We start from the raw sequence: 24222 nt of genomic DNA, 5'->3' as shown, positions 1-24222 counted from the left end.
GGAAAAAAAAAGAAAAGAAAGAAAGAAGGAAGGAAAGAAATCCTGAATAAGTATCTATGGTATGCTACACATATTTTAATTTTCTAAGCGCCACAAAAGGAAACGTGTCCATTTGCCAAATTTCATTTCTTTTGATTACCCTTTGGGTTACTTCTTGTGGGTAGTGGAATTTGGCTATACAAAGAACAAGTAGGACATTTCCTTGGCTTGTTACCAAGTGATAGAAAAATCTTTCTTCAAATCTTTTCTATTAACATGGTGTTTCTTATGAAATTCTGAGGCTTCTGGCACATTTCCTACCAATAGCTGATCTATTTAATCATTACCTTATGCTTCAGGGTCTGGTAGGCCTGTATAGGATCTGATAAATGTTTTATATATAAGGGATGATTTCTATTCCTGATTATTTCTTGTAATTGAATAAATAACAAAGTTAATTCTGAATCATCTGGAATAAATTCAGTGGTTTCAATATGTAAAACAACTTTTTCTGCATACTGAGAGTCAGTAACTATATTAAGAGGTTCTGGAAAATCTAATAACACCATGAGAATAGCATATAATTCTGATTTTTTAATTGAATCATAAGGGCTTTGAGCCACTTATTTTTTCCTGATTTATAACCTACCTTTTCTGATTTATTTGCATCAGTATAGAATAGAGGGGATCTAGAAATTGATGTTCCCCATACAACGTGAGGAAAGATCCAGTTAGATCTCTTTATAAACTGAAGACTCTTGCTTTGAGGATATTCATTGCTAATCTCTCCCCAAAAATTACTGCAAGTTCTTTGCCAATGTTCATTTTCTGTCCACAATGAGGCAAATTCAGCATTAGGAAAAGATACTACAGTTTCTGCTGGGTCTATTTCTGCTTATTGACGAGTCTCAATTTTCCTTTCAGAATCAATTCAGAAACCTTTCTATATAGGTCTTTAAGTCTTTACTCTGTTTATGTGCTAAAAATATCCATTCTAAGATGTTATCTTCTCTCTGCGTAAGAATTTCTGCCAGAGAATGTGTAGAAGGTAAAATAACCAGAATGGAATCAAGCTCTAGATCCAAACAATCTACATGTGCATGTTGTAATTTCTATTCTACCAAAGCCAATTCTCTCTCAGCATTAGCCGCTAATTTTCTGGGACTATTTAAATCCTTGTCACTATCTAAGGTTTGAAATAAATTACTTAGTTCTTAAGTTGTTAATCTAGTTGTGAGCCATAGCCAGTTAATGTCTCTCAGCAATTTTTGAAGATCATTAAGAGTTCATAACTGGGGCTGGAGAAGTGGCTCAGTGGTTAAGAGCACTGGCTGCTCTTCCGTAGGTCCTGAGTTCAATTCCCAGCTACCCTACGGTGTCTCACAATCATCTGTAATGGGATCCAATTCCCGCTTCTGGTGTGTATGAAGACAGGTTATTTATGTACATAAAATAAGTAAATATTTTAAAAAAGAGTTCATAATTGATCTCTCCTGATTTGTGCTTTCTGTGGTTGAATTTTTTGTAAGCCTATCTTACCTACTATCCTAGGTAATTAATAGAATATCCTCTTTGTATTTTCTCAGGAGCTATTTGTAGTCCCCAACAAGGCAAATTTTTCTTTACTTCTTCAAACATTTTTTTTTAAAGGAATCTGTGTCTGAACCAGCTAGTAAGATAACATCCATATAATGGTAAATTATAGATTGAGGGAACTGTTCACAAATTATTTCTAATGGCTGTTGTATAAAATATTGACACAAGGTGGAGCTGTTTAACATCCCTTATAGAAGAATATTCCGCTGATACCTTTTAAGAGGCTGAGAATTATTATAAGTAGGCACTGTGAAGGCAAATTTTTCTATCTTGTTCTTGTAAAAGTATAGTAAAAAAGCGGTCTTTTAAGTCAATCACTGTAGTAGATCATCCTTTAGGTAATAAAGAAGGCAAGGGAATTCCAGGCTGTAAAGTGCCCATTGGCTGATTTATTTATGGCTCTTAAATTTTTATGTTAACATTTTCCATTTTTCTGATTTTTTTTTCTTTCTTTCTTCCTTCCTTCCTTCCTTCCTTCCTTCCTTTCTTTTTTTTTATTTAAATTTTTGGAGACAGGGTTTCTCTGTATAGCCCTGGCTGTCTGGGAACTCACTCTGTAGACCAGGCTATCCTAAAACTCACAGAGCTCCTCCTGCCTCCTGAGTGCTGGGATTAAAGGCATGTGGCACCACCACCCAGCTTCCTGATTTCTTTTTAATGACAAATATAGGAGAATTCCAAGGTCTGGTTGATTCTTCATTATGTTGAGCATCTAACTGCTCCTGTACCAGCTGTTCCCAGGCCTGTAGTTTTTCTGATGTCAAAGGCCATTGTTCCACCCAGACAGGTTTGTCAGTTAACTATTTTAAAGGCAGGGCTGTTGGTACCTTTGAAAGACCACCAGCTGTCTGTGACAGTTCTTGATAATACCTTTTAATATTTCTCTCAGAAGCATTCTTTAACTAGAGTTTTCCTGCCTTGCCCACAGTCAGGACAAATCTCTATTACCCGCCAGTCCCACAACCGCTCAGACCCAGCCAAGTAAACACAGAGACTTATATTGCTTACAAACTGTATGGCTGTGGCAGGCTTCTTGCTAACTGTTCTTATAGCTTAAATTAATCCATTCCCATAAATCTATACCTTGCCATGTGGCTCATGGCTTACCAGCATCTTCACATGCTGCTTGTCATGGTGGTGGCTGGCAATGTCTCTCTGCCTTCCTGTCCCCTCAATTCTCCTCTCTGTTAGTCCCGCTGATACTTCCTGCCTGGCCACTGGCCAATCAGTGTTTTATTTATTGACCAATCAGAGCAATTTAACATACAGACCATCCCACAGCAGCATTCTTTATTTTACAGTTTGTTTCTGAGATTGGGGGAATGTTAATTTGTGTTTTCTATTGCTGCAACAAATCACATCTCCATAAATTCATTTCTATGTTAGCTACATATGGTTTTAATTTTCCTATCTCCTTCTGGCCCTATGTACTCAATCCATCTTTCACTTTATTTTACCTGAGATACAATTCCAATCCCAAGGAGCTGAACATTTACTTTCTTAAGAGGCCAAGGTTTTGGTGAAATTGTTGTTACATCTATACTTGTACCCTCAACTTCAGTGTCATTTATATGTATTTTTAGCTTTGGTTTTTGATCTTTTACAGCAGTTTGCCAAAATACTTGTTTTCTGGTCTCTTCTGAATTTTTTATTGTATCTATAGAAGTTATTATGTCTTTGATCACATTCAAAGCAGTGTGGTTTTAACAATAGGTATTAATTAAGTCTTTTGATTGCTCTGTGGATGACTTTCTCTGGTGCTGACAGGGAATGATTGAGCCATATTTGATATTGGGGCCAGCAGGAGGCCTCTCAGGGTGTTTCCTGATCACAAAGGGTTACCTTGTCTGCCTCCTGTTGATCTGCATTCATTAGTTCAGTGCTGGCCTTTGCCACACCATCTGCATATTCCAGAAGGTTGGGGCCTTCTTTTGGATTATCTCTAGAAAGAAACATTGTTTCTAGGAACATCTTGCCTACCATCCCTTTTCAAATGACCTTGTTTACCACAATTAAGACATCTGACATTTTGGTTTTTCTTAAAATTTCTAGAAATTACTTTTTTATCAAAGCAGCATTGTAAGTGTGAGATCTAATATCAGCCATATTTCTAATCCATTCTTCTATTGGTGCTGATCTTGTCTCTAGAGACCTAATTACCCTTTTGCATTCTGAATTAGCATTTTCAAAAGCCAAGGGCTGAATTAATACTTGTCAAACTTCTGGATAAGATATTCTATTTACAGCTGAAGTCAATCTTTGTGAAAAAAAAATTGAGTGAAGGCTTCCTTTGGGTCTTGTATAATTTTAGTAAATGAGTCAGTCCTTCTTCCTAATTCTTCAACCCTGTCCCAAGCACTCAAAGCTGCTACATGACACAATGCCAAGGTGTGATCATCAAATATAAACTGTCTTTGCAAATCAGCATGCTAGCCTTCACCAAGAGGCTGTCTTGGGAAATTTCCATACCTCTAGTCCTACCTCATTGTTCTATGATCCTAGCTTCCTCTTTCTACCATGTTTTCCATTGTAACTTAGGGCCAGCTTCCAATATTGTTGTAGATAAATCTTTCCAGTCTTAAAGAATAATTCAGTGCCGAGTTGCCCATGAATTTAACATCTACTTCACAAGTGGTAAATGCATATCATATGAAACAACTGCTTCTTTTATATATATATATATATATATATATATATATATATATATATATATTACTTATAAACTGTATGGCCGTGGCAGGCTTCTTGCTAACTGTTCTTTTATCTTAAATTAACCCATTTTTATAAATCTATACCTTGCCACGTGGCTGGTGGTGGCTTACCGGCGTCTTTACATGTTGCTTGTCCTGGCGGTGGCTGCAGTGTCTCTCTGCCTCAGCCTTCTGCTTCCCAGAATTCTCCTCTCTCCTTGTCCCACCTACTTCCTGCCTGGCCACTGGCCAATCAGTGTTTTATTTATTGACCAATCAGAGCAATTTGACATACAGACCATCCCACAGCACTTTCCCTTTTCTTTTTTTAAAAAGGAAGGTTTTAACTTTTACACATCTCCAAAGCCAGCTTGGTATATTTGGGAATTTGGGCATAGCATCTCTTACTACTTCCTGCTGGAGGGGGGTGCTGTATCTTATGGGGATGCAAAGAAAATTTAAGGATCATGGAGTAGTCTGTGAGGCTGTATCATTTGAGCCAGTTGCCTTGAAATGATTCTGGATGTTAGATCATCTGGGCCATGGTGTCATCGGAGACCTTTCAGGGGGTCTTGGCTGGTCAAACCTGATGTATCTTAATCTGGAACAAATCCATAGCCTCTGGCTTTCTGTAGAAACAAAAGCAGAACCTCTTTTCCAAAGCAACATATCCTTACATCCAAATTTTGAAGTCAAGGTACCTTTAAAATATACATACATATTGGTTTAATTGAACATCTTTTTTGATCAAATGGTTTTTTTTGCAGTTAAAAATCCCAAAGACAACACAATCCAGATTCTCTGTGTAATATTCATCTTTACATGGCTTTTTTATATTAATTTATCTTTTTTTGTCTCTTTCAAGCCTACGTATATTTTACACACATTGTAAACGATTTTATCTGAATCAGTCTTATTGTGAATCTATTGCTTTAAACTGCAGTATTCTAAGACTGAAACGGCTCTGTGACTGCTGGCTCCGCCCATTTTAGCTTACCAACATGGCCTTTTCCACCAGTTTTGTGAGTCTTAGAAATCAAGTCTTAGAAATAGTGGGTCTAAGCTTTTATCAAAGTAGCGTGTAGCCCAGAAACCTTTTTTTTTAAATACTAGTAAAGACTAAATCTACCACACAGCATAATGTGCTACTGCAGACACCTCATTACCGCCATACTGCCGGTCAAACGCAAACACCAGGAACCCGCCAGTGTTCAAACCTGCGCTTTGTGGCGTCTAGCTGCCCGTATGAGACATGAAGCAGGAACCTGGTTTTGGCTCTGTTTAGAATTGGTTATTAAATATTCTCAGTTTTAAGGTGGAAACTCAAGCTGTTGGGCGCCATTTGTTGCTGGAGGGCTTCTCTCCAGGTTCCTCAAGCCCCGCAGTCCCACAATCCACGTATAAAATAATCACTCAGACACTTATATTACTTATGTATTAGGCTTAAAAAAATAAAAGGGAAAAAAATCCCATGTTAAGAATCAGAAATATCACAATGCAGGGAGTTAGGACCCCATTTAGTGCTACTATGGATGGCTTTAAAATGGAAAAAATAAATGAAGGGATAAACCACTTAGGATTGACAGAATACCAGTTTTAATTACTATCAGTTGGATAATTCATAATTTATCCTTAAACTGGTTTGATAACTGTGCCAAATATGAAAATTTGATTAATAAGATATAATACATACATAAAAAATAACCATAAACCAATAATAATACATACATAAACTGTATGGCCGTGGCAGGCTTCTTGCTAACTGTTTTATTATCTTAAATTAACCCATTTTTATAAATCTATACCTTGCCACGTGGCTGATGGCTCTTACCAGAGTCTCTACATGCTGCTGGTCCTGGTGGTGGCTGCAGTGTTTCTCACAACTGCTTCTTTAAATCTCTTCAAATCTAAAACTTCTACAAGATTCCAGTCAACTTCTGTATAGCCTTGGGGATGCCTATAATCTGGTGGTTGTTCTTGTATGGTGTCTAGATAAACTAAAGTTGTTTTTTTAATAACCTTGGGCCACTCCTCTTCAATTTCATAATGCAATGGTGTGGTAGGTTCCACTCTAAATTCCTCTGTCTCTGTCTGAATATTTTTCTTATTTTTATTAGTAAATCTTTCTAAAGCTTGCATCTTACCAATAGTAAGTCTTTCTAAGGTTTGTATCTTATTAATCAAATTTTCATATTTGGCACAGTTATCAAACCAGTTTAAGGATAAATTATGAATTATCCAGCTGATAGTAATTAAAACTGGTATTCTGTCAATCCTAACTAAGTGGTTTATCCCTTCATTTATTTTTTCCATCTTAAAGCCATCCATAGTAGCACTAAATGGGGTCCTAACTCCCTGCATTGTGATATTTCTGATTCTTAACAAGATATTTTTTTCCTTTATATTTTTTAAGCCTAATTTACCCTTTAAGAATTACCAGGTTGGCCGGGTGGTGGTGGTACACACCTTTAATCTCAGCACTCGAGAGGCAGAGGCAGGCAGATCTCTGTGAGTTCGAGGCCAGCCTGGTCTACAGAGCGAAATCCAGGACAGGCACCAACATTACACAGAGAAACCCTGTCTTGGGGTGGGGGGGGAAATCCCAGGTGTCTCTCTGACCTGCTGATGCTGTGGTGACAGTGCTTGACAGAAAAAATAAATGAAGGGATAAACCACTTAGTTAGGATTGACAGAATACATGAGCACCACCACCGCCTGGCATTCTCAGCCTTCCTAGTGCTGCGACCCTTTAATATATACAGTTCCTCATGTTGTGGGGACCCCAACCATAAAATTTTCCCTGGGGGGTGGTGACGGCACATGCCTTTAATGCCAGCCCTTGGGAGGCAGAGACAGGCAGTTCTGTGAGTTCGGGGCCAGCCTAGTCTATAGAGCAAGTTCCAGGACAGCCAGAGCTACACAGAGAAACCTTGCCTCAAAAAACAGACAAACAAAAATTATTTTTGTTGCCGGGCAGGTGGATCTCTGTGAGTTTGAGGCCAGCCTGGTCTACAAAGAGAGTTCCAGGAAAGGTGCAAAGCTACACAGAGAAACCCTGTCTCGAAGAAAAAAAAAATTGTTGCTACTTCATACAGTTGCTACTGTTACGAATTGTAATGTAAATATCTGATATGCAGAATATCTGATATGTGAGTCCTGTGAAAAGGTCATTCAACCCCCAAAGGAGTCATGACCCACAGGTTGAGAACTGCTAGCTTTGTTATTCAGATTCTACTTGAAACTTAGATTATTATTTATTATATTTCCACAGAAAAATCCCATAAACACATGTAGAAGAATTTGGAAATAGTATCTTACAGACAGCTTAAATAAAGACTGTTTGCCACATTTGTGAAATTGTGATTTTTGCACAGCAGCACTTTTGAATGCCAGTTGCCAGTTTTCAGAATTGAGAATGTACTTCCTGCCTCCACCTTAATCTGGCCAGTCAGGTTTATTCTTGTTGTACATCATGTTGCTTGCCTCTCTAGGGAGACGGTGGCTTAGACTTGTGGCTTTCATCTGCCATTTGTTGTATTTCATTCTATCTTTTTTGGTGGTGAGGATTGCTTTTTGAGACACGCTTTCACTATATAGACTCTGCTGGCTTTGAATTCATGACCTTCCTGCTTTAGCCTTCCACACTTGATTTGCCATTTTCTTTCTCTTTTTAAAATTTATTTACTTAAGTGTGTATGTGCATGTATGTACATGTGCATGCATGTTACCTATGTTCATATGTGTGGAGACTGGAGGATATTGGATATTGTCCTCTATAGCTCTCTGCCTTTTTCCCTTGAGGCGGGGTCTTTCACTGGAACCCACCCATTTCTGGGTAGGCTAGCCATCCCCCACCCTCCACCCCCACATAGCACTAGGGTTACAGGCACATACAGCCATCCTTTCCCAGCTTTTTACTGGGGAACGGAGGATCTGAACTCCACCTCCCCAGCCCTGGACATTGTCTTGTATCAGAAAATGTCTTGTACCAGGTGTGTGTCTGAGACACAGTTTCATCTTCCCTCCTTAACAATGCCGTTTATCTTGAAGATTTCAGAAGTAAACAGCAATGTCTCGTTATTCCTGGTGTGAGGATGAACAACATCTGCTTCTTTATCCTGGAAAGGTTTCTGAATTTAGCTGACAGTGGGCAAGTTAACAAGGGAGAAGATACACAAGTGAGGTCTTGTCTCAGAAAGCAATCCCTACCCAAAAGAAGATAGAATGAAATAAAACAAAATGGCAGATTGTCTCAGGGTTTCTATTGTTGTGATGAAACACCATGATCAAAAAGCAAGTTGGAAGCCGGGCGGTGGTGGCACACGCCTTTATTTATTTATTTTTTTTTTTTTAGTTTTTTCGAGACAGGGTTTCTCTGTGTAGCTTTGCGCCTTTCCTGGGACTCACTTGGTAGCCCAGGCTGGCCTCGAACTCACAGAGATCCGCCGCTGGGCTACCAAGTGAGTCCCAGGAAAGGCGCAAAGCTACACAGAGAAACCCTGTCTCGAAAAACCAAAAAAAAAAAAAAAAAAAAAAAAAAAAAAAAAAAAAGCAAGTTGGGAAGAAAGGATTTATTTCTCTTACACTTCCATATTGTTGTTCATATTGAAGGAAGGTAGGACGGGAACTCAAATAAGGGTGGGAACCTGGAGGCAGGAACTGAAGCAGAGGCCATGGAGGGGAGCTGCTTACTGGCTTGTTCCTCATGGCTTGCTCAGCCTGCTTTCTTATAGAACCCAGGACCACCAGCCCAGGGATGGCACCACCCAGGGCTGGACACTTTCCCATTGATCAGTAATTGAGAAAATGCCTTACAGCTGGACCTCATGAAGACATTTCATCACCTGAGAGTCCTTCCTCTCTGATGACTCTAGCTTGTGTCCAGTTGACACACAAAACCAGCCAGTCCACAGATGAGAGTCACAAATCCCCACCGCCTCTCCAGGGAGGAATGCAGTGTGATGTACAGTAGAGCAAGTGTATTTAAATTGCACAGGCTGCAGCCTCAGGTCAGTGGCTACATGATAAACTAGGCACCCTTCTTTGTCAGAGAGAGAGGGGTCATTTTTGAGTGCTAACAGTAAATGGCTATTAGAATGAGTGGGTCTAGAGACCAGAGTGGTTTGTATGATTCTCTCTGAAAGTGCATTGGCTGGGGGAGACAGACAGCAGTCTGTGACAGTCTATCCAGGTGTGGTAACAGGACCCAGTTTTCTCTCCTGTGACACTCAAGGATAGTCTTTAGAAAAATAAGTGGACATCAGAGTAGAACCCCTTCCAGCCTCCAAGGCCTACCTTTCAAAATGAGCACAATGGCTGCTGGGTTTAGGGTAGTGTTCCCTGGCTGCTTTACCAGGGTGGGAGAGTGGTTGGGGAGGGGGGTTGGTTAGTATTTCACAGATCTTAATTTTGGTTTTGCTTTCTTCTAAAGGATTTGTTATTGAAAAGGAAAAAGAAAAGAAAAAGTAAATTCATAGATTCATAGATACTCCAAAGAAAAATAACCTTAGGTAAGAAGAGTATTAATTAGTACTCAGCTGAAGTAACACCCACAGATTGGAACTAACAACAGTGCTGCCCCAGCTCCCTTGAGGGGCTGCCTGTGGTGTGTTATTAGTGACTGGAGTTAGTCATGAGTAGTTCTGGAATGCTGCCATTTGCTTGATTATGTAAGTTGCAAATTTTGATGAAGTTTTTAAAAAGCATTGTCAAGTATTTTGAGCATATTCCTCCCTAGAATTCATAAAATTATTGTGTAAAAAGGCACTTCCCCATCCATTCTGAATTAGAGAATGAAGGAAGTACTTGACCATCTCAGATTCGAAGCTTTGGAATGTCTTTCGATCCCTTCATTTAAATATTGTGGTGTACTTGGTACTTAAGGCTGTCCTCAGACCCTTTTAGTCTTTCTGCTGTATTAGTAATGGGCACGTGGAAACAGGGCTTGAAATAATGGCTGAATCATAGTCTTGGCTGCATTGCCCTCCAGTGTTTCATGTATGCCTCCTTCTTGAATAGAGCCTGAAGGATGTTGATTTCTAAAGGATCTCTTTAATGGGCAATGCATTTCATTTGTTTGGGAAGGTGCATACACTGCTTTTCTATGGTATTCGTGGTTTCTAAGCTCTCCTGTCTTTTCTTTCTCTTTGAGAGAGAGGGAGAGGGAGAGAGAAACAAAAGCTGCTGACTGTTACTAGCACTTGCTGGCCTGATTTCTCCAATTACTGGTTTGTCTTTGTGAAGTGAAGTGTACATCATCAAGTAGGTGTCCATTCTGAACTCTGGGCAGATGAGCTTGTGTCTTGGGCTGTGGGGCACTGATGCCTTTTTTGAAAGAGTCTAGTAAGGGTCTTCTGTGGCAGGCACAGCTTTTTCAGATCATAATCAAAGCCTCAAGACAATGTATGAATAGAGTCAGAAGCTATAGAAATGCACTTCATAAGATTACTTGATGCTATTTTTTATTTGGGGGAAATATGTTGGTACATCTGGAAAATAAGCAGAAAAATTTCTTTGGTAACTGTACGCAACAAATGAAAGGATAGGTTTCAGTCTCTTGGCTACTTCACCAAGTTTATCCTTGATTAAACTGTTTTCTCCATAGGGTGTTTTGAGATTCCTTAAATGAAAACATTTTTCCCCTCTGTTTGGGGGGGGGGGCATGACACACAATGACCACCTTTTTCTTCTTTAGGATTGTTCCTCTTTGTTCAGGATTCAGCCATACAGCTCCATTTACATACCCACTGCTTGGTCGTTGGTTGACCTTTAGTGACAAAGTGTACACCACTTGTCAGGAGCTTTGTTACAATCCTGTATGCGATTTTCTTTAATCATTTCAGGACCATGAGGAAGTTTTACTATCTCAAGATGCTGTTCAACTGGGACCATGTGTTTACAAAGAAGCATCTGGCTCACTGTGCTGATCTGAGGCAGCCTTGGGGGCCAAAGGTCCATCTTTGTGCTTGTAAGGGTCACAGTGCTCCTAGAGCTCTCCCCAGTATTTTGTAACACTTTGTAACTGCTGCCTGCTGCTGCCTGTCCTAATCCTCTGAGTGATGAGCATTTGGTCTCAGTTGAAGCTCTTGGAAATGTCACCCCATCCTCCCACCTGTCACCCTTAGTACCAGATCATGCTTGTTTAAAACCGTGTGAGCTACTTTATATGAGAGTTGGTACTTGTTTTCTCTGATGTTGACATGGGTTTAGCAGGGTGTCAGTAAAATAATCCCCCCTCTCAGAAGCTCTTTTTTTTTTTTGTTTTGTTTTGTTTTTTGTTTTTTGTTTTTTGTTTTTCGAGACAGGGTTTCTCTGTGTAGCTTTGCGCCTTTCCTGGAGCTCACTTGGTAGCCCAGGCTGGCCTCGAACTCACAGAGATCCGCCTGGCTCTGCCTCCCGAGTGCTGGGATTAAAGGCGTGCGCCACCACCGCCCGGCTACAGAAGCTCTTATTTAACAATTATGTTTAAAACTGTATCAAACTGCTACCTTGTTTTTGGGGTAACCTTGTCTTTTGTTTCTGTGGCATTGCTGGTGATTGAACTAGGCCTTGCATGTATTCGACTGCTGCTCTACCCCGGAGTTAAATCCCAACCCCCAAATCGCCATTTTGAATGCTTTTTTTTTTTTTTAATCAACAAATGATTGCCCTCACTGAGTGGGTAAAGAAATTCTCCACTCTTTTTGTGTGAGGAAGTGCTGCTATCAGCCTTGCTTCTAAATTGCTTCTAATGGCAGTAGCATGTGCTGTACCCCAGCACGAAGATAAACCTTACTCCATATAAATGGAGTGTTGTGTATAACCTAATACAGCAAAGATTAGTAGGTACATTGTGCTAGCAGGTGTCTTTCTCTGTCTTTAAGGAGTGGTGAATGTGTTGCTAACGACTCCACTCTGGGTGGTAAACACCAGACTGAAGCTGCAAGGGGCAAAATTTCGGAATGAAGACATTATACCAACTAACTACAAAGGCATTATAGGTAAGTGTCCCTGGGATGTGTCCTTTGTGTTTGAAATCCGTTTCCATAGTAAAGCTGCCTAGCAGACAGCCTCAGATCCCAGCAAACGTTATTTATGTATCTGTGGTTGATAGGAACTCTACTGGGCTGACCAGAGCTGAGTCTCCTCAGCCCTGAACATACTCTTCTCATAACAGTGGCACAACACCAGAGGATGAATTCCCTTTGCCCTGTTTGTATATTACCTGATAACAAGCCTAGGACAAGGAGTAGATGGGGAAGAGAGGGAGAGACTGTGAGTATGTGAGTTTTAATTTGACTTTTTGCAGTCCTAGGTATTAAAGCCAGGGCCCCAAGTGTGCTGGGCAAGCAGTCTACTCCTGAGCTACACCCCTAAACTAATGTTGTTGTCATTGTTGTTTTGTTTTTGTTTTGTTTCGTTTTTAGTTTTTGAGACAGGGTTTCTCTGTGTAGCCCTCATTTGTCCTGGAACTTGCTCTGTAGACCAGGCTGGCCTAGAACTCACAGAGATCTGTTTGCCTCTGCCTCCCTAGTGATGAGATGAAAGGCTTGTGCCACCACCACCCAGCCCTTTTTTTAAAGACAGTCTCTTATAGCCTAGGCCAGCCTCAAACTCATAGCTGAGGATGATCTTGAACTTCTGATCTCCCTGCCTCCACTTCTCAATGCTGGGATTACAGGAGTACATCACAATGCCATGCCTGAGACAGAACCCAGGGCTTTGTATACCTAGGCAAGCACTATATACTGAGTTACATCCCCAGCTCAAGGGTTTTTGTTTTTGTTTTTTGGTTTTTTTTTTAGACAGAATTTTGCCATTTCCAAGGTTGGCCTTGAACTCACCGTATAGCCTAGTCTGGCCTCGAATTCATAGCAGTCCTCCCAAGTACTGAGATCACAGGTGTGACCTACCCCACCCAGCTTGTTACAGTTTTTGAGACGATCTCACTCTGTAACCTAGGCCGGCCTCCAACTTGAGATCCTACTGCGTCTTAGCCTCCCCTGTGCTGCTGTTAGAGGAGTCTACAGCACAGCCAGCCAAGTTAATATTTTAAAGAGTATTACACCTTTTTATCCGTAACGATGTCTTTGGATAAAGTTACAAGGATAGTATCTGATGGCTTTAAACTTCTGCTTTTTTAAGACAAGATCTCAGGGGTTAGGGATTTAGCTCAATGGTACAGTGCTTGCCTAGCAAGCACAAGGCCCTGGGTTCGGCCCTCTGCTCCAAAAAAAACAAAAAACAAAAAAGACAAGATCTCATTGTACAACTGGCTTTGAAGTCTTTATCCTGCCGTCTTAGCCTCTGGAGTGCTGGGATTGCCAGAGTGTGCCACCACATACTGCCTAGCCTCTACTTAGAACCACATGGCCAGGCTTGCATTTCTCTTTGTAACGGAAGTGGCTTTCTTATAAGTTCTTCATCATAGATTCCAAGAAAAAATATTATCTTGTGTTATGCTAGGCCTCGTGAAAGATGTGGTTTACAGTTTAGTTCTGTGTAACACACAGTTGCCAGATGTGCTGACAGTGCGGCATTTTAAACCGGATTGTCAGGAGAAGTCACAGGTGATAGAGGCTGGCATCAGAATGATGATTATCAAAAGGAAGTTGTGGGGGGGCAGTGGTGGTGGGGGAGTGGCGCACGCCTTTAATCCCAGCACTCGGGAGGCAGAGGCAGGCGGATCTCTGTGAATTTGAGGCCAGCCTGGTCTACAGAGCAATCTAGGCTAGCCAAAGCTACAAGGAGAAATCCTGTTTTAAAAAACAAAACAAAACAGGTAGTTAACTCCAGTGCATAGCAGTCCACACCTGTTGTCTGAGGAGGGAAGATATAATAATGTTCAAGGGCATACTGGGTTACACAACAAGGACATCTTTAAAAACAAATGAACGGACGGACGAACAGAAAGGTACCCAAGCAGGGAATCTGCCTCCAAAATTTCACCGAAGAGAGGGTGGTTTATATCTGGGTCCTTTTGGTCAGAACAGTGGTCTGTTCTAGTTAGGGCACTGTCACGGTGCTTTACAAAAGCCTGCCTTCTTGCCTAGATGCATTCCACCAGATTATTCGAGATGAAGGGGTTTTGGCTCTGTGGAATGGCACCTTTCCCTCCTTGCTGTTGGTCTTCAACCCCGCCATCCAGTTCATGTTCTACGAAGGCTTGAAACGGCAGCTTTTAAAGAAGCGGATGAAGGTACTTCCTAATTCTAAAAGTGACTGAAAGAGGTGCCCGTTTCCTTGTCTGATCGAAACGATTCCTCCTCTGCTTCCCAGCTCTCTTCTCTGGATGTGTTCATCATTGGTGCAATAGCCAAAGCGATCGCCACCACAGTCACCTATCCCATGCAGACGGTACAGTCGATTCTGAGGGTAAGTGAGTCCAGGGACATCTAAAACACATCCCCAAATCTTAAATGCAGTAATGCAGGTGGTGTGCCTGAGTGTCCGCGCCCATTTTCCCCTGTGTGCAATACTCTGCTAATCAGGCTTTTGGCTGGCTTTCTGTATGACAAGGAATGAAGTTTACATTGGACTTTCTTAGTAATGTGTTGTCTCAGGAAAACCATATGTGTGAAAAGATTTCTCAAGGACCTCAGGACAGCTTCCTTCCCATTCACATTGCTTGCCATGTGCCATGGAGCAGATGACCCTTGGCAAAACCAGAGGTTAAAGTCTTTAGTTCGCTCACAAGTAATTCATGATTTAACTTTTCCAAATCACTTTCAGATTTCAGTTTTTTTCATACATTTGATTGTTTATACATTCAGACATTTTTAGACACTCTGTGAGAAGTTGGAGGTACAGTGTAGCCCCTGTCCTCATGGGTAAGTAAAAGAAGTAAAAAAAACAAAACAGCAAGTAAAAGAACCGAGTAATTATTATGAGCTGAGTCAGCTGTTAAGGACATGAACAGCACTGGCTTACTGAAGAGGAGCAGTGGGTTCTTCTTGGCGTTTGGCCAGATGCCTGCCTTTCTGAGGAGGCACATGGAAATCAAGGTACAAGGGCATATGAAGTTCGTATCATACAAAGAAGGAGGACGCGCATCCCAGAAGAGGGAGAGTGTCATGTCAAGAGCTTGCTTCATCTTAGGAACTGAAAGGAGGCTTCTGTGGCTGGGAGAATTACAGGAAAGCTGTAGGAGAGGAAAGTAGGCGGAAGATTTTGTTCTCAGCCCAGCAGGAAGCCTGTGGACTTGGAGTTGGGAAGTAGTGTGATCTGAGGTAGGATCTTGGAAGGTCTGTGCTGGAAGGCCTGTGCTCTTCTGCAGCAGATCAGTCAGAAGCTGAGAGGGAGGGTGTGGGGAAGAGTTTTTGCTCTACAAGCCTATAGACCTGAGTCCAAATCTCCAGCACCCACTGAAAGAGTCAGGCATGGTTTCCCATGCCTGTACCCCAGCATGGGCTTGGTGATAGGGGCTGGAGAAAGGCAGATCTGGTCCAGTGAGAACCCATCTTGTGGCAGTAAGGCAGGGATCCAGAGAAGAAGACAACAGAGGTCCTGTTTGACCTCCATGTGCACACAGATGCATCTTCCTCACCCCACCCCCACCCGCTGCCCCAAGCTAAAGAGAAAGGGGCCAGTCCGGTATGAGACCATGTTAGTAATCCAGGTGAGGGTTTGATAGCCTAGACTAGGTTAGCAGCAGTGGAGATAGGATGTGGACACATTCAAGATCTGTGTGGGGGCTTGGTGTGTTGCTCAGAATACCACTCTACCAGGACTTACTTAGCATATGCAAGGTCCTGGGTTCAATCCCCAGCGCCACAAAAAGATATTGTTGAAAATCTGTTGTACAAAGAACATTTTAAAGGATTTATCTCTAGAAAAAATGAGGATAGTTGTCTCAGTTAGGTTTTCTATTGCTGTGAAGAGACACCATGACCATGGCAACTCTTATAAAGGAAAAAATTTAATTGGGGTGGTTCACTTACAGTTCAGAGGTTTAGTCCATTATTATGATGAGACATCATGGTGTTATGATATATATCGCTCAGGGGAACCCCGGCTGGCCAGGGTATCCCGAGTGTGCAGGGAAACATGCTGGCATGCTGGGCAGATGCAGTGGCAGGCCAGACATGGCTGTTGCGATGGTAGGTGGATATTCACAACCCAGATGCTGCATCCACGTGGAAATGGTTTATTATAATAGACGAAGAGAAGATAGGAAAGAGGGAGAGGAGAGAGAGAGGCACAGAGAGAGGGGAGGGAGAGAGGGAGGAAGGGAGGGGGGACTGAGCAGTACATACCTCGTGGGAGGAAAAGCGAAAGAGAGAGGAAGGGGGAGGGGTTTTTCCTTAAAATGAGGCTTTTACCTTGGGACACAGGGTGGCGCCAAAGGGCAGGATTTCAGAGGGCGGGTCAGAATAGTAACACATGGTGCTGGAGAAGTAGCTGAGAGTTCTACATCTTTCAGGCAACAGGAAATGGTCTGTCTCATCGGGCCTGGCTTGAGCATACATGAGACCTCAAAGCCCGCCTCCACGGTGACGCACTTCCTCCAACAAGACCACACCTCCTAATAGTGCCACTTTCTTTTGGGGCCATATCCTTTGAAACCACCACAGTAGTATTTCAGTTGAAAACACTGCTATGCAGAGTGTCTTTGCTAATGTGCCATTTTTATGTGTTATTTTTATTGGCTCTTAATAAAAGGACCTTAAATAACTGAAAGCTTCCACCTCCCAACATGTCTGTGTATTATCCTAGGCATGTACTTCTGTCTTGTTATTGTCTTTGCTGATAAGAATTTTCCCATCATTCTCTTAAAAGTGAAAGTTACTGATGCTGAGGATGTAAGTTAGTGATAAGAGTATTTGTTTTAGCATAGTGAAGGCCCTTGGTTCAAACTCCCAGAACAATAACAAAAAAAAAAAAAAATACCGCTTCCTTTATTGGAAAATATTTTTATTTTCATTTATTTAGTTGAAAAAGAGGATTGTTGGGCGGCAGTGGTGCACGCCTTTAATCCCAGCACTCGCGAGTTTGAGGCAGGTGGATCTCTGTGAGTTCGAGGCCAGCCTGGTCTACAGAGCGAGATCCAGGACAAGCACCAAAACTACACAGAGAAATCCTGTCTCGAAAAACAAAAAGAAAAAAGAAAAAAAGAGGAATAATAAAATCTGTGGTGCTAATTGGATGTTTTTATAATCAAACGCTGTGCTATGAGAGTTACTCTAAAGAAGTTTACTGAGTAGAAATTAAGAGGCTCACAGCCTCCTGGGACTCCGGCTCCTGGGGACCCAAAGCCCTCTTCTGGACTTTGCGGGCACCAACATTCAAATGTGCACAGACTCATACACTCACACACACACACATATACACATGATTAAAATAAAAATAAATCTTTTTTAAAAAATGAAATTTAAGATAAAGAAAACAGTGATAAATAGTAATTGTCTCTTTTTTTTTCCTTCCTTCCTTCCTTCCTTCCTTCCCAGTTTGGACGTCATAGACTAAACCCAGAAAACAGAACACTGGGGAGTCTTCGGAATGTTCTCTATCTTCTTCACCAGCGAGTCAAGTGAGCTCTGTAGATGTTTCCTGTCCTGCCTTCCCTCTCAGCAGCCCGGCTCCGCCAGGGAGTGGTGGGGATGGTGGGACGGGCTGCTTCAGTGCTGCAGCGGCCTCAGAGACCTCTGCCCGGGTTCAGTGTGCAGGCTCTCCTCAGCTTACGAGCTTGGTGTGGTTTGGCGGCAGTTTGGGGAATTACAAAATAGTTTAGGTCCTTATTCCCTGCTAGTTACAAATATACAGAACTCCTTTGGAAAGGGAGCCCACAGGGCTGGGAATGGACCGTGGTGGCAGAGCCTGTACCCAGTACAGGCATGGCCCTGGGTTCAAACCTTAGCACCAAAAAAAAAAACCAGAGAAGAAAGAGTCAGGCATCATAGAATACTCTTAATCCCAGCACTTGGGAGGCAGAGGCAGGCAGATCTCTGTGAGTTCAAGGCCAGCCTGGTCTACAGAGTGAGTTCCAGGACAGCCAGAGCTACACAGAGAAACCCTGTCTTGAAAAAATAAAAAAGAACCCTCCCCTCCCCCCCCAATTTTCTTTTCCCTTTTCTTCTTTGTTTTTGTTTTTCGAGACAGGGTTTCCCTGTGTAGTTTTGCGCCTTTCCTGGAACTCACTCTGTAGCCCAGGCTGGCCTCGAACTCACAGAGATCCGCCTGCCTCTGCCTCCCAAGTGCTGGGATTAAAGGCGTGCGCCACCACTGCCCGGCCTCCCTTCTCTTCTTATTCCATTCCCAAGAGGTAGTCCCTGTAAAGTATACACATTTCTAGAGAATTATATGGAACTGATGTTTTCAGTGTATGTATCTAGCATACTGTTTTGTTTTGGGTTTTTTTTTGAGGCAGAGTCTAGCTATGAAGCCCTGACTGGTCTAGTACTTGTCAGGTAGACCAGGTTGGCCTTATGAGGCAGTTTCCTTCTTCATCTTCTCCCTTTTTGTAATCTTAAAATCACACCATGTGCCAAGTGCAGACCTGTACCAGTTCCCTGTTACGTAACGCGCTGTGATTTATTCACCAGTGCTTGGGTTCTTTACAGACATTGCTGAGTGAAGAGTATAAGCTGAGCCTCCAGTGATTAAGCAGTCACAATTGTAGAGAGAGTCCTTTATGTGGAATTACCTAGTTAAGAGAACCAGAACACATATAATTTTGACATTTTATAATTTCAAGCATTATATATTTAGACAATGCCAACTGACCCCAAGAATGACAGCAATTAAAATTTTTGCCAGCACTGAGAAGGTTAAGAAAGATGGACGTTACAGATGTCAGTTGGAAATTGATGAGGTCCTGTAATTTGCAAATTAAGTGTTTTTTTTTTTTTTTTTTTTTTTTTTTTTTTTTTTTGGTTTTTCGAGACAGGGTTTCTCTGTGTAGCTTTGCGCCTTTCCTGGAGCTCACTTGGTAGCTAGGCTGGCCTCGAACTCACAGAGATCCGCCTGTCTCTGCCTCCCGAGTGCTGGGATTAAAGGCGTGCGCCACCAACGCCCGGCGTTAAATTAAGTGTTTTTATATATTTATCTGCTTTGGTCCTCAGCCCTGTAGAACAGTGATTATATTCCTATTTTGCAAATCAAGAGGCAGATTTAGAGAAATTGATTTGTCCAGCACTAGAGAGGCAGAGCCAGATGAATGACTACCATTCTTCAGTACCATGTTCTGCCGTGATGGAAACACTGCATTGTCCAGTAGGGTTGTGACTAGTTGCATGGAGCTGTGGAGTGTGTGGAATAGAGCCAGTGCTACTGAGAAGCCAAGTTTCCATTGTTTTAATTTTTAATTGACACATCTGCCTGATGGTTGCTGTCATAGATAATGTAATGCCACACCAAACCTCTCCATTTTGTGTGATTAAAATGGGGAGACGGCTCCATTGCCAGAGTGCTTGCCAGACCAGCATGAGAGCTTGAGTTCGGATGTTTGACACCCATATGAAAATCCAGGTGTGCAGTGTAGCCTGTCCCTGCAGCACCGGTAGGTACAAAGATGCGTGGATCCTGAGGTTTGCTTGGCCAACCAGATTAGCCAAAACAGAAAGTCTAAGTTCAGTGAGAGGCTTTGTCCCCCCCACCAAAAAAAAAGATTGGGTGCGGCGATAGACAAAGATACTCAAGTCAGCCAGGCAGTGATGGCATACCCCTTTAATCCTAGCACTCGGGAGGCAGTGGCAAGTGAGTTCAAGGCCAGCCTGGTCTAAAGATCGAGTTCCAGTACAGCCAGGGCTACACAAAGAAATCTTGTCTCAAAAAAAACTAAAAAAAAAAAAAAAAAAAAAACTAAAAAAAAAAGATACTCGTGAACCTCTGGGCTATGCATGTGCAAACAATGGCGTGCAGACACACATATACACACACACTATCACCTGAAGCCAGGTGTGATGTACACACCTATAGAGGTGGAAGAATCAAAAGTTCAAGACAACCTTGGCTACATGAGAAATTTGAGGTGCTTGCTGAATTTCTGTTGAGCCCTAGGACCAAATGTACAAGAAGGCTAAGAATCAGACAGCTTTTCATTTCTGTCTCTTCCCTTAGTTCTATTGAGGTTGAAAATGATCTAAACAAATTACTGGCTTTCCTACCACTTAGGGACTGTTAGGTTGAAATAACTGAATTGGGAGCCCATTAAACTCAGAAGTTCTTAGATCTCTGGTTCGGGCATTACAATGATTTCAGAAGCTTCCAGGATCTGCATCCTAGTAGTATGGTGTTACCAGCATCCCACTAATTAATGACAAGTGTAATAAAGACAAAGTATCAATGGCCCCTGAATACTAAACTTCATCTGTGCCTAAATGCCTTCAAAGCTAAGAAGGACTCTACCAGCAGAAGTCTGTTGGAATTGAAAATCTCCATTGCTTGTTTTGATCCTAAAGAAAAACCCTTTCAGAGAGAAGCTATCAGGGCAGCAGATCTCTCTAACACAGAGCTGCTTTTACAAAGAAAATCTATTTTTTCCCAACCTCTTTCCTTTCAGGCGCTTTGGAATAATAGGACTCTACAAAGGCCTTGAAGCCAAGCTGCTCCAGACAGTGCTCACAGCTGCCCTCATGTTCCTTGTGTACGAGAAACTGACCGCTGCTACCTTCACCGTCATGGGTCTGAAGAGCGCGCCCAGGCACTGAGGGCCTCCCTCAGGACCGGGTGAAGATGCACGGGCCGCACAGAGAGGAGAGGCGTGGCGCTCCTTTCCCTCTGTCCATCCACACCACAGACATTCCTGTCGTTGACCGCAAAGGCATCGCAGGCTAAACAGGGAGTATAGTTGGCTAGGCCTGTTGCCAACTTAGTTTTTATGGTGTTGGGTTGGATTCGGGGCTGGGGGGTTAGACTAATATGAAAACCTGAAACAATAAGTTGATGGGTGGATATTAATTTTCTCAAGGGGTATGGACTTTCCATCTGAAGCTTTTCTCACCTCTGGCACTCGTTCTCTTTCCCTGAACGTTCCCCCAGGTTCTGAACGATTCAGTAACGTAATTCTCCTCGGATACTTGTATGTGTCTTAATCTTGGTAAAGACTCTCCTCACTGAAATAACACGATGACTGTGCCGTGGGTGTGACTTCACTTCTTTTTGACTCTTTTCCTCCTGCTTGACAAGAGTTAAGTCAGCTGTTTATTTTGTGGGGGAAATGAAAAATATTAATCCAAAATGATTTTCTTAAAAATTGTAAATGTTAATTATTCATTAGTGTTTGACATAGTTTTTTAAATACATATTTATTTTGAATTGTCTTTTATTACAAAAAAAGCCCTGATGTTGTATGTCCATTCATGCAAGATCCAATCAGACAAACCTCAATAAATTGTCAGCACACACACAGAAAAACATTCATGAAAGTTGTTCTTCATTGAGGTATTAAATGGGTGTGTATGTGGTGCTTCGAACGAGAATGGTCCCGTGGGCTCATGTGTAAATACTTGGTTTCCAGTTGGTGAACTGTTTTGGAAGGGTGAGGGGGTGTGTCACTGCGGGTGGACTTTAAGTTTCAAAGCCCACACCAGTCCCACTTAGCTCTCTGCTTCATGATTGTGCCACAAGGTATGAGCTGCTGCTCCAGGGTCATACATGCCTATCTGCTGCCGTGGTAGTCATGGACTCTACCCCTCTGAAACCCTAAGCCCCACATTAAATGCTTTCTTGTATAAGTTGCTTGGGTCATGGTGTTCTGTCACAGCAGTGGGACAGTGACTGAGACAGTGCAACCAGGTGGTTAAAAAGAGATTGTAAAGTGCACCTAGCACCAGCTGCTCCTGCGGACTCTGGAATGCTCTCTTCCCTTGTAGATGTGTGTGGACTGTATTTTCAGAAGCATTCGATGCAGGTTATTTCTGTTCGGAAACATTCCTTAGGGCCCTACTAGTGTAAAATATGGCCCATCAAACAGCAGCATTGGCATTAGCTGAGAGCGTGTTAGGCTTGCAGCCCAGGCCTTCAGAGTGATATTTTGTAGTTTAATATGATCCCCAGGTAGTTCCCATCTATAATAAAGTTCAGGAGATCTTAGGGCCACTGGCCCAACAGAAGATGGGGTTAGCTTTGATTACAGAAGTCAGATAAATATTCCTCTCAAGGGAAAACTAGATCATTGTAGGAAAGATGGCCTCTGAGAAATCTCAGAATCCCACATCATCCATTCCTTCCCTTGGAGCACACAGCCAGGAGTGGATCCCATAGCTCAAGCCACTCACCCACCAAGTGAATTCTTTCCACATTCATGGAATTCTTTATTCTCAGCCTCTTGGCTAAGATGGAGTGTGGCTTCCTCTTAGTAGAATGACTTTGATTCTTGTGCTTTGGTTTTTGTCTCTGACAAAATGACACACTGTGTTTGTACATCTGTGTTTCAGTCGGTCAGAGAGTAATGAGGATTCTGTGGATCTGGACTCTGTGTAAGTGACTTGTGTTTCCTCTTCCTACTGCTGTGGAGATTTCAAAGTGTGTGGTTGTTAAACTAGAAACAACTGAAGGGATTTTGTGGTCTTCCAGAGAACACATACTAAGAGTGCTAGACTGAATACTCCTTCCCTATTGAAGATAGAATTGGTCCCATTACTACTGTGTGTGTATGTGCGTGTGGGTGAGAGCAAGAGGGATGTTCACTTGCATGGGGAAGCCAAAGGCTGCCATCAGGTATCCCTTTTAGTCTCTTTCCACCTCATCTTTTTGAGCCAGGGTCTCTCGGTAACCCTGGAGCTCACTGACTTGACTAGACTGGCTGGCTAGCCAGCCCCCAGGATCCAGCTGTTTGTACCTCCCCAACAGTGAGGTTGCAGGCGCGCCTTGCTGTGTCTGCATGGTCCTGGTGTTTGAGCTCAGGTCCTCATGCTTTCGCTGTTAGCACTTTACTGGCTAAGCCATTTCCCCGACCACCTCGTCATTACTACTTTTTTTTTTTTTTTTTTGAGACAGGGTTTCTCTGTATAACCTTGGCTGTCCTGGAACTCTGTTCTGTAGATCAGGCTGGCCTTGAACTCACAGCGATCTATCGTGTACCACCACTCCCGGCCCACTACTTTTTATTTGACTTTAAGATTTGGGTGTATCTGTTGGAGGTCCTGGGTGGGAAGCACAAGACTGCTGTTTGGGCTCCATAGAGGAGGGCAATGATTTAGAATGGTGCTGGTGTGCCTTCACGATCATTTTAGTTATGCTGTTCACTTTGAACGTTGAGTGTTGATCTCAGGGTATCATGGGGTGGTATGTTTGGTATGTCAGAATAACCTCCAAACCAAAGTCTATAGCTCAGGTAAGTGTTTATGATGTGACAGTGTATTTGATACTTCTTTCTCTCTGACATCTTTTTCATTTCCTTCCTTTTTTGTTTGGTTTGTTTGTCTGTTTTATGAAGACAGGGTCTTACTTTGTAGCTCCGGCTATTCTGGATTTCACTATGTAGATTGTGTTGGCCTCAAACTCACAGAGATCTACGTCTCTGCCTCCAAATGCTGGAATCAAAGGCGTGCGCCACCACTCCTGGCCCCTTTTTCTCTGATCAGGGACAGTTTAGTAATGAGGTTTTAGGCTCTGAGGAAGGGATAGACTCACCAGTTGAAACTAAGTAAGAAAGCCTAGCTTTGTAGCTTCTGGTGAGTAACAAGTTAATTGAGCACGATAAAGAGCTGGTGTCTGTTAGAAGGAAATTGGATTTTTTTTTCCTCTTGAATCAGGTAGTTTCTTTGGACTGTGAGGATTACGAACCTTGGAGATTATGTCAGCGTCACTTTAGTGGACATGTTCATTTCTGTAAGTATTTAATCTCTGCTTTGAAGTGGACGCCGATGTTTCTACCCTTGACTATTTTACAATTAACTTACAAGTATAAAAAAGTAGACTGTACCCTGAGAACATAAGCAGTGGGAGTTAGAAACCTTAGATTTTATTCCCAGGTTTGCCACCAGCTCACAGATTATGTCATTTCCTTGCACTTATGCTCTTTGTTAAGTAAAGATAA

General features: G+C 42.2%; 1 protein-coding gene across 1 annotated transcript in view; it reads left to right on the top strand.

Moving 5' to 3' along the window:
* Window positions 1-21598, top strand: part of Slc25a17 (solute carrier family 25 member 17) — a 52479-nt gene extending 30881 nt beyond the window's left edge. Inside the window, exons 5-9 of the mRNA XM_006979186.4 lie at window positions 12128-12244; window positions 14297-14442; window positions 14523-14618; window positions 17690-17772; window positions 20743-21598. Coding sequence (XP_006979248.2) covers window positions 12128-12244; window positions 14297-14442; window positions 14523-14618; window positions 17690-17772; window positions 20743-20890 — 590 coding nt within the window. The 3' untranslated portion in view covers window positions 20891-21598. The remainder of the gene's footprint in view (window positions 1-12127; window positions 12245-14296; window positions 14443-14522; window positions 14619-17689; window positions 17773-20742) is intronic.
* Window positions 21599-24222: the final 2624 nt, after the last annotated feature.

This window comes from Peromyscus maniculatus, chromosome 20, assembly GCF_049852395.1.
Source record: "Peromyscus maniculatus bairdii isolate BWxNUB_F1_BW_parent chromosome 20, HU_Pman_BW_mat_3.1, whole genome shotgun sequence".
NCBI lineage: Eukaryota > Metazoa > Chordata > Mammalia > Rodentia > Cricetidae > Peromyscus > Peromyscus maniculatus.
Note: the sequence above shows the minus strand (reverse complement) of the source record. Positions and strands in the feature narration are given on the sequence as shown.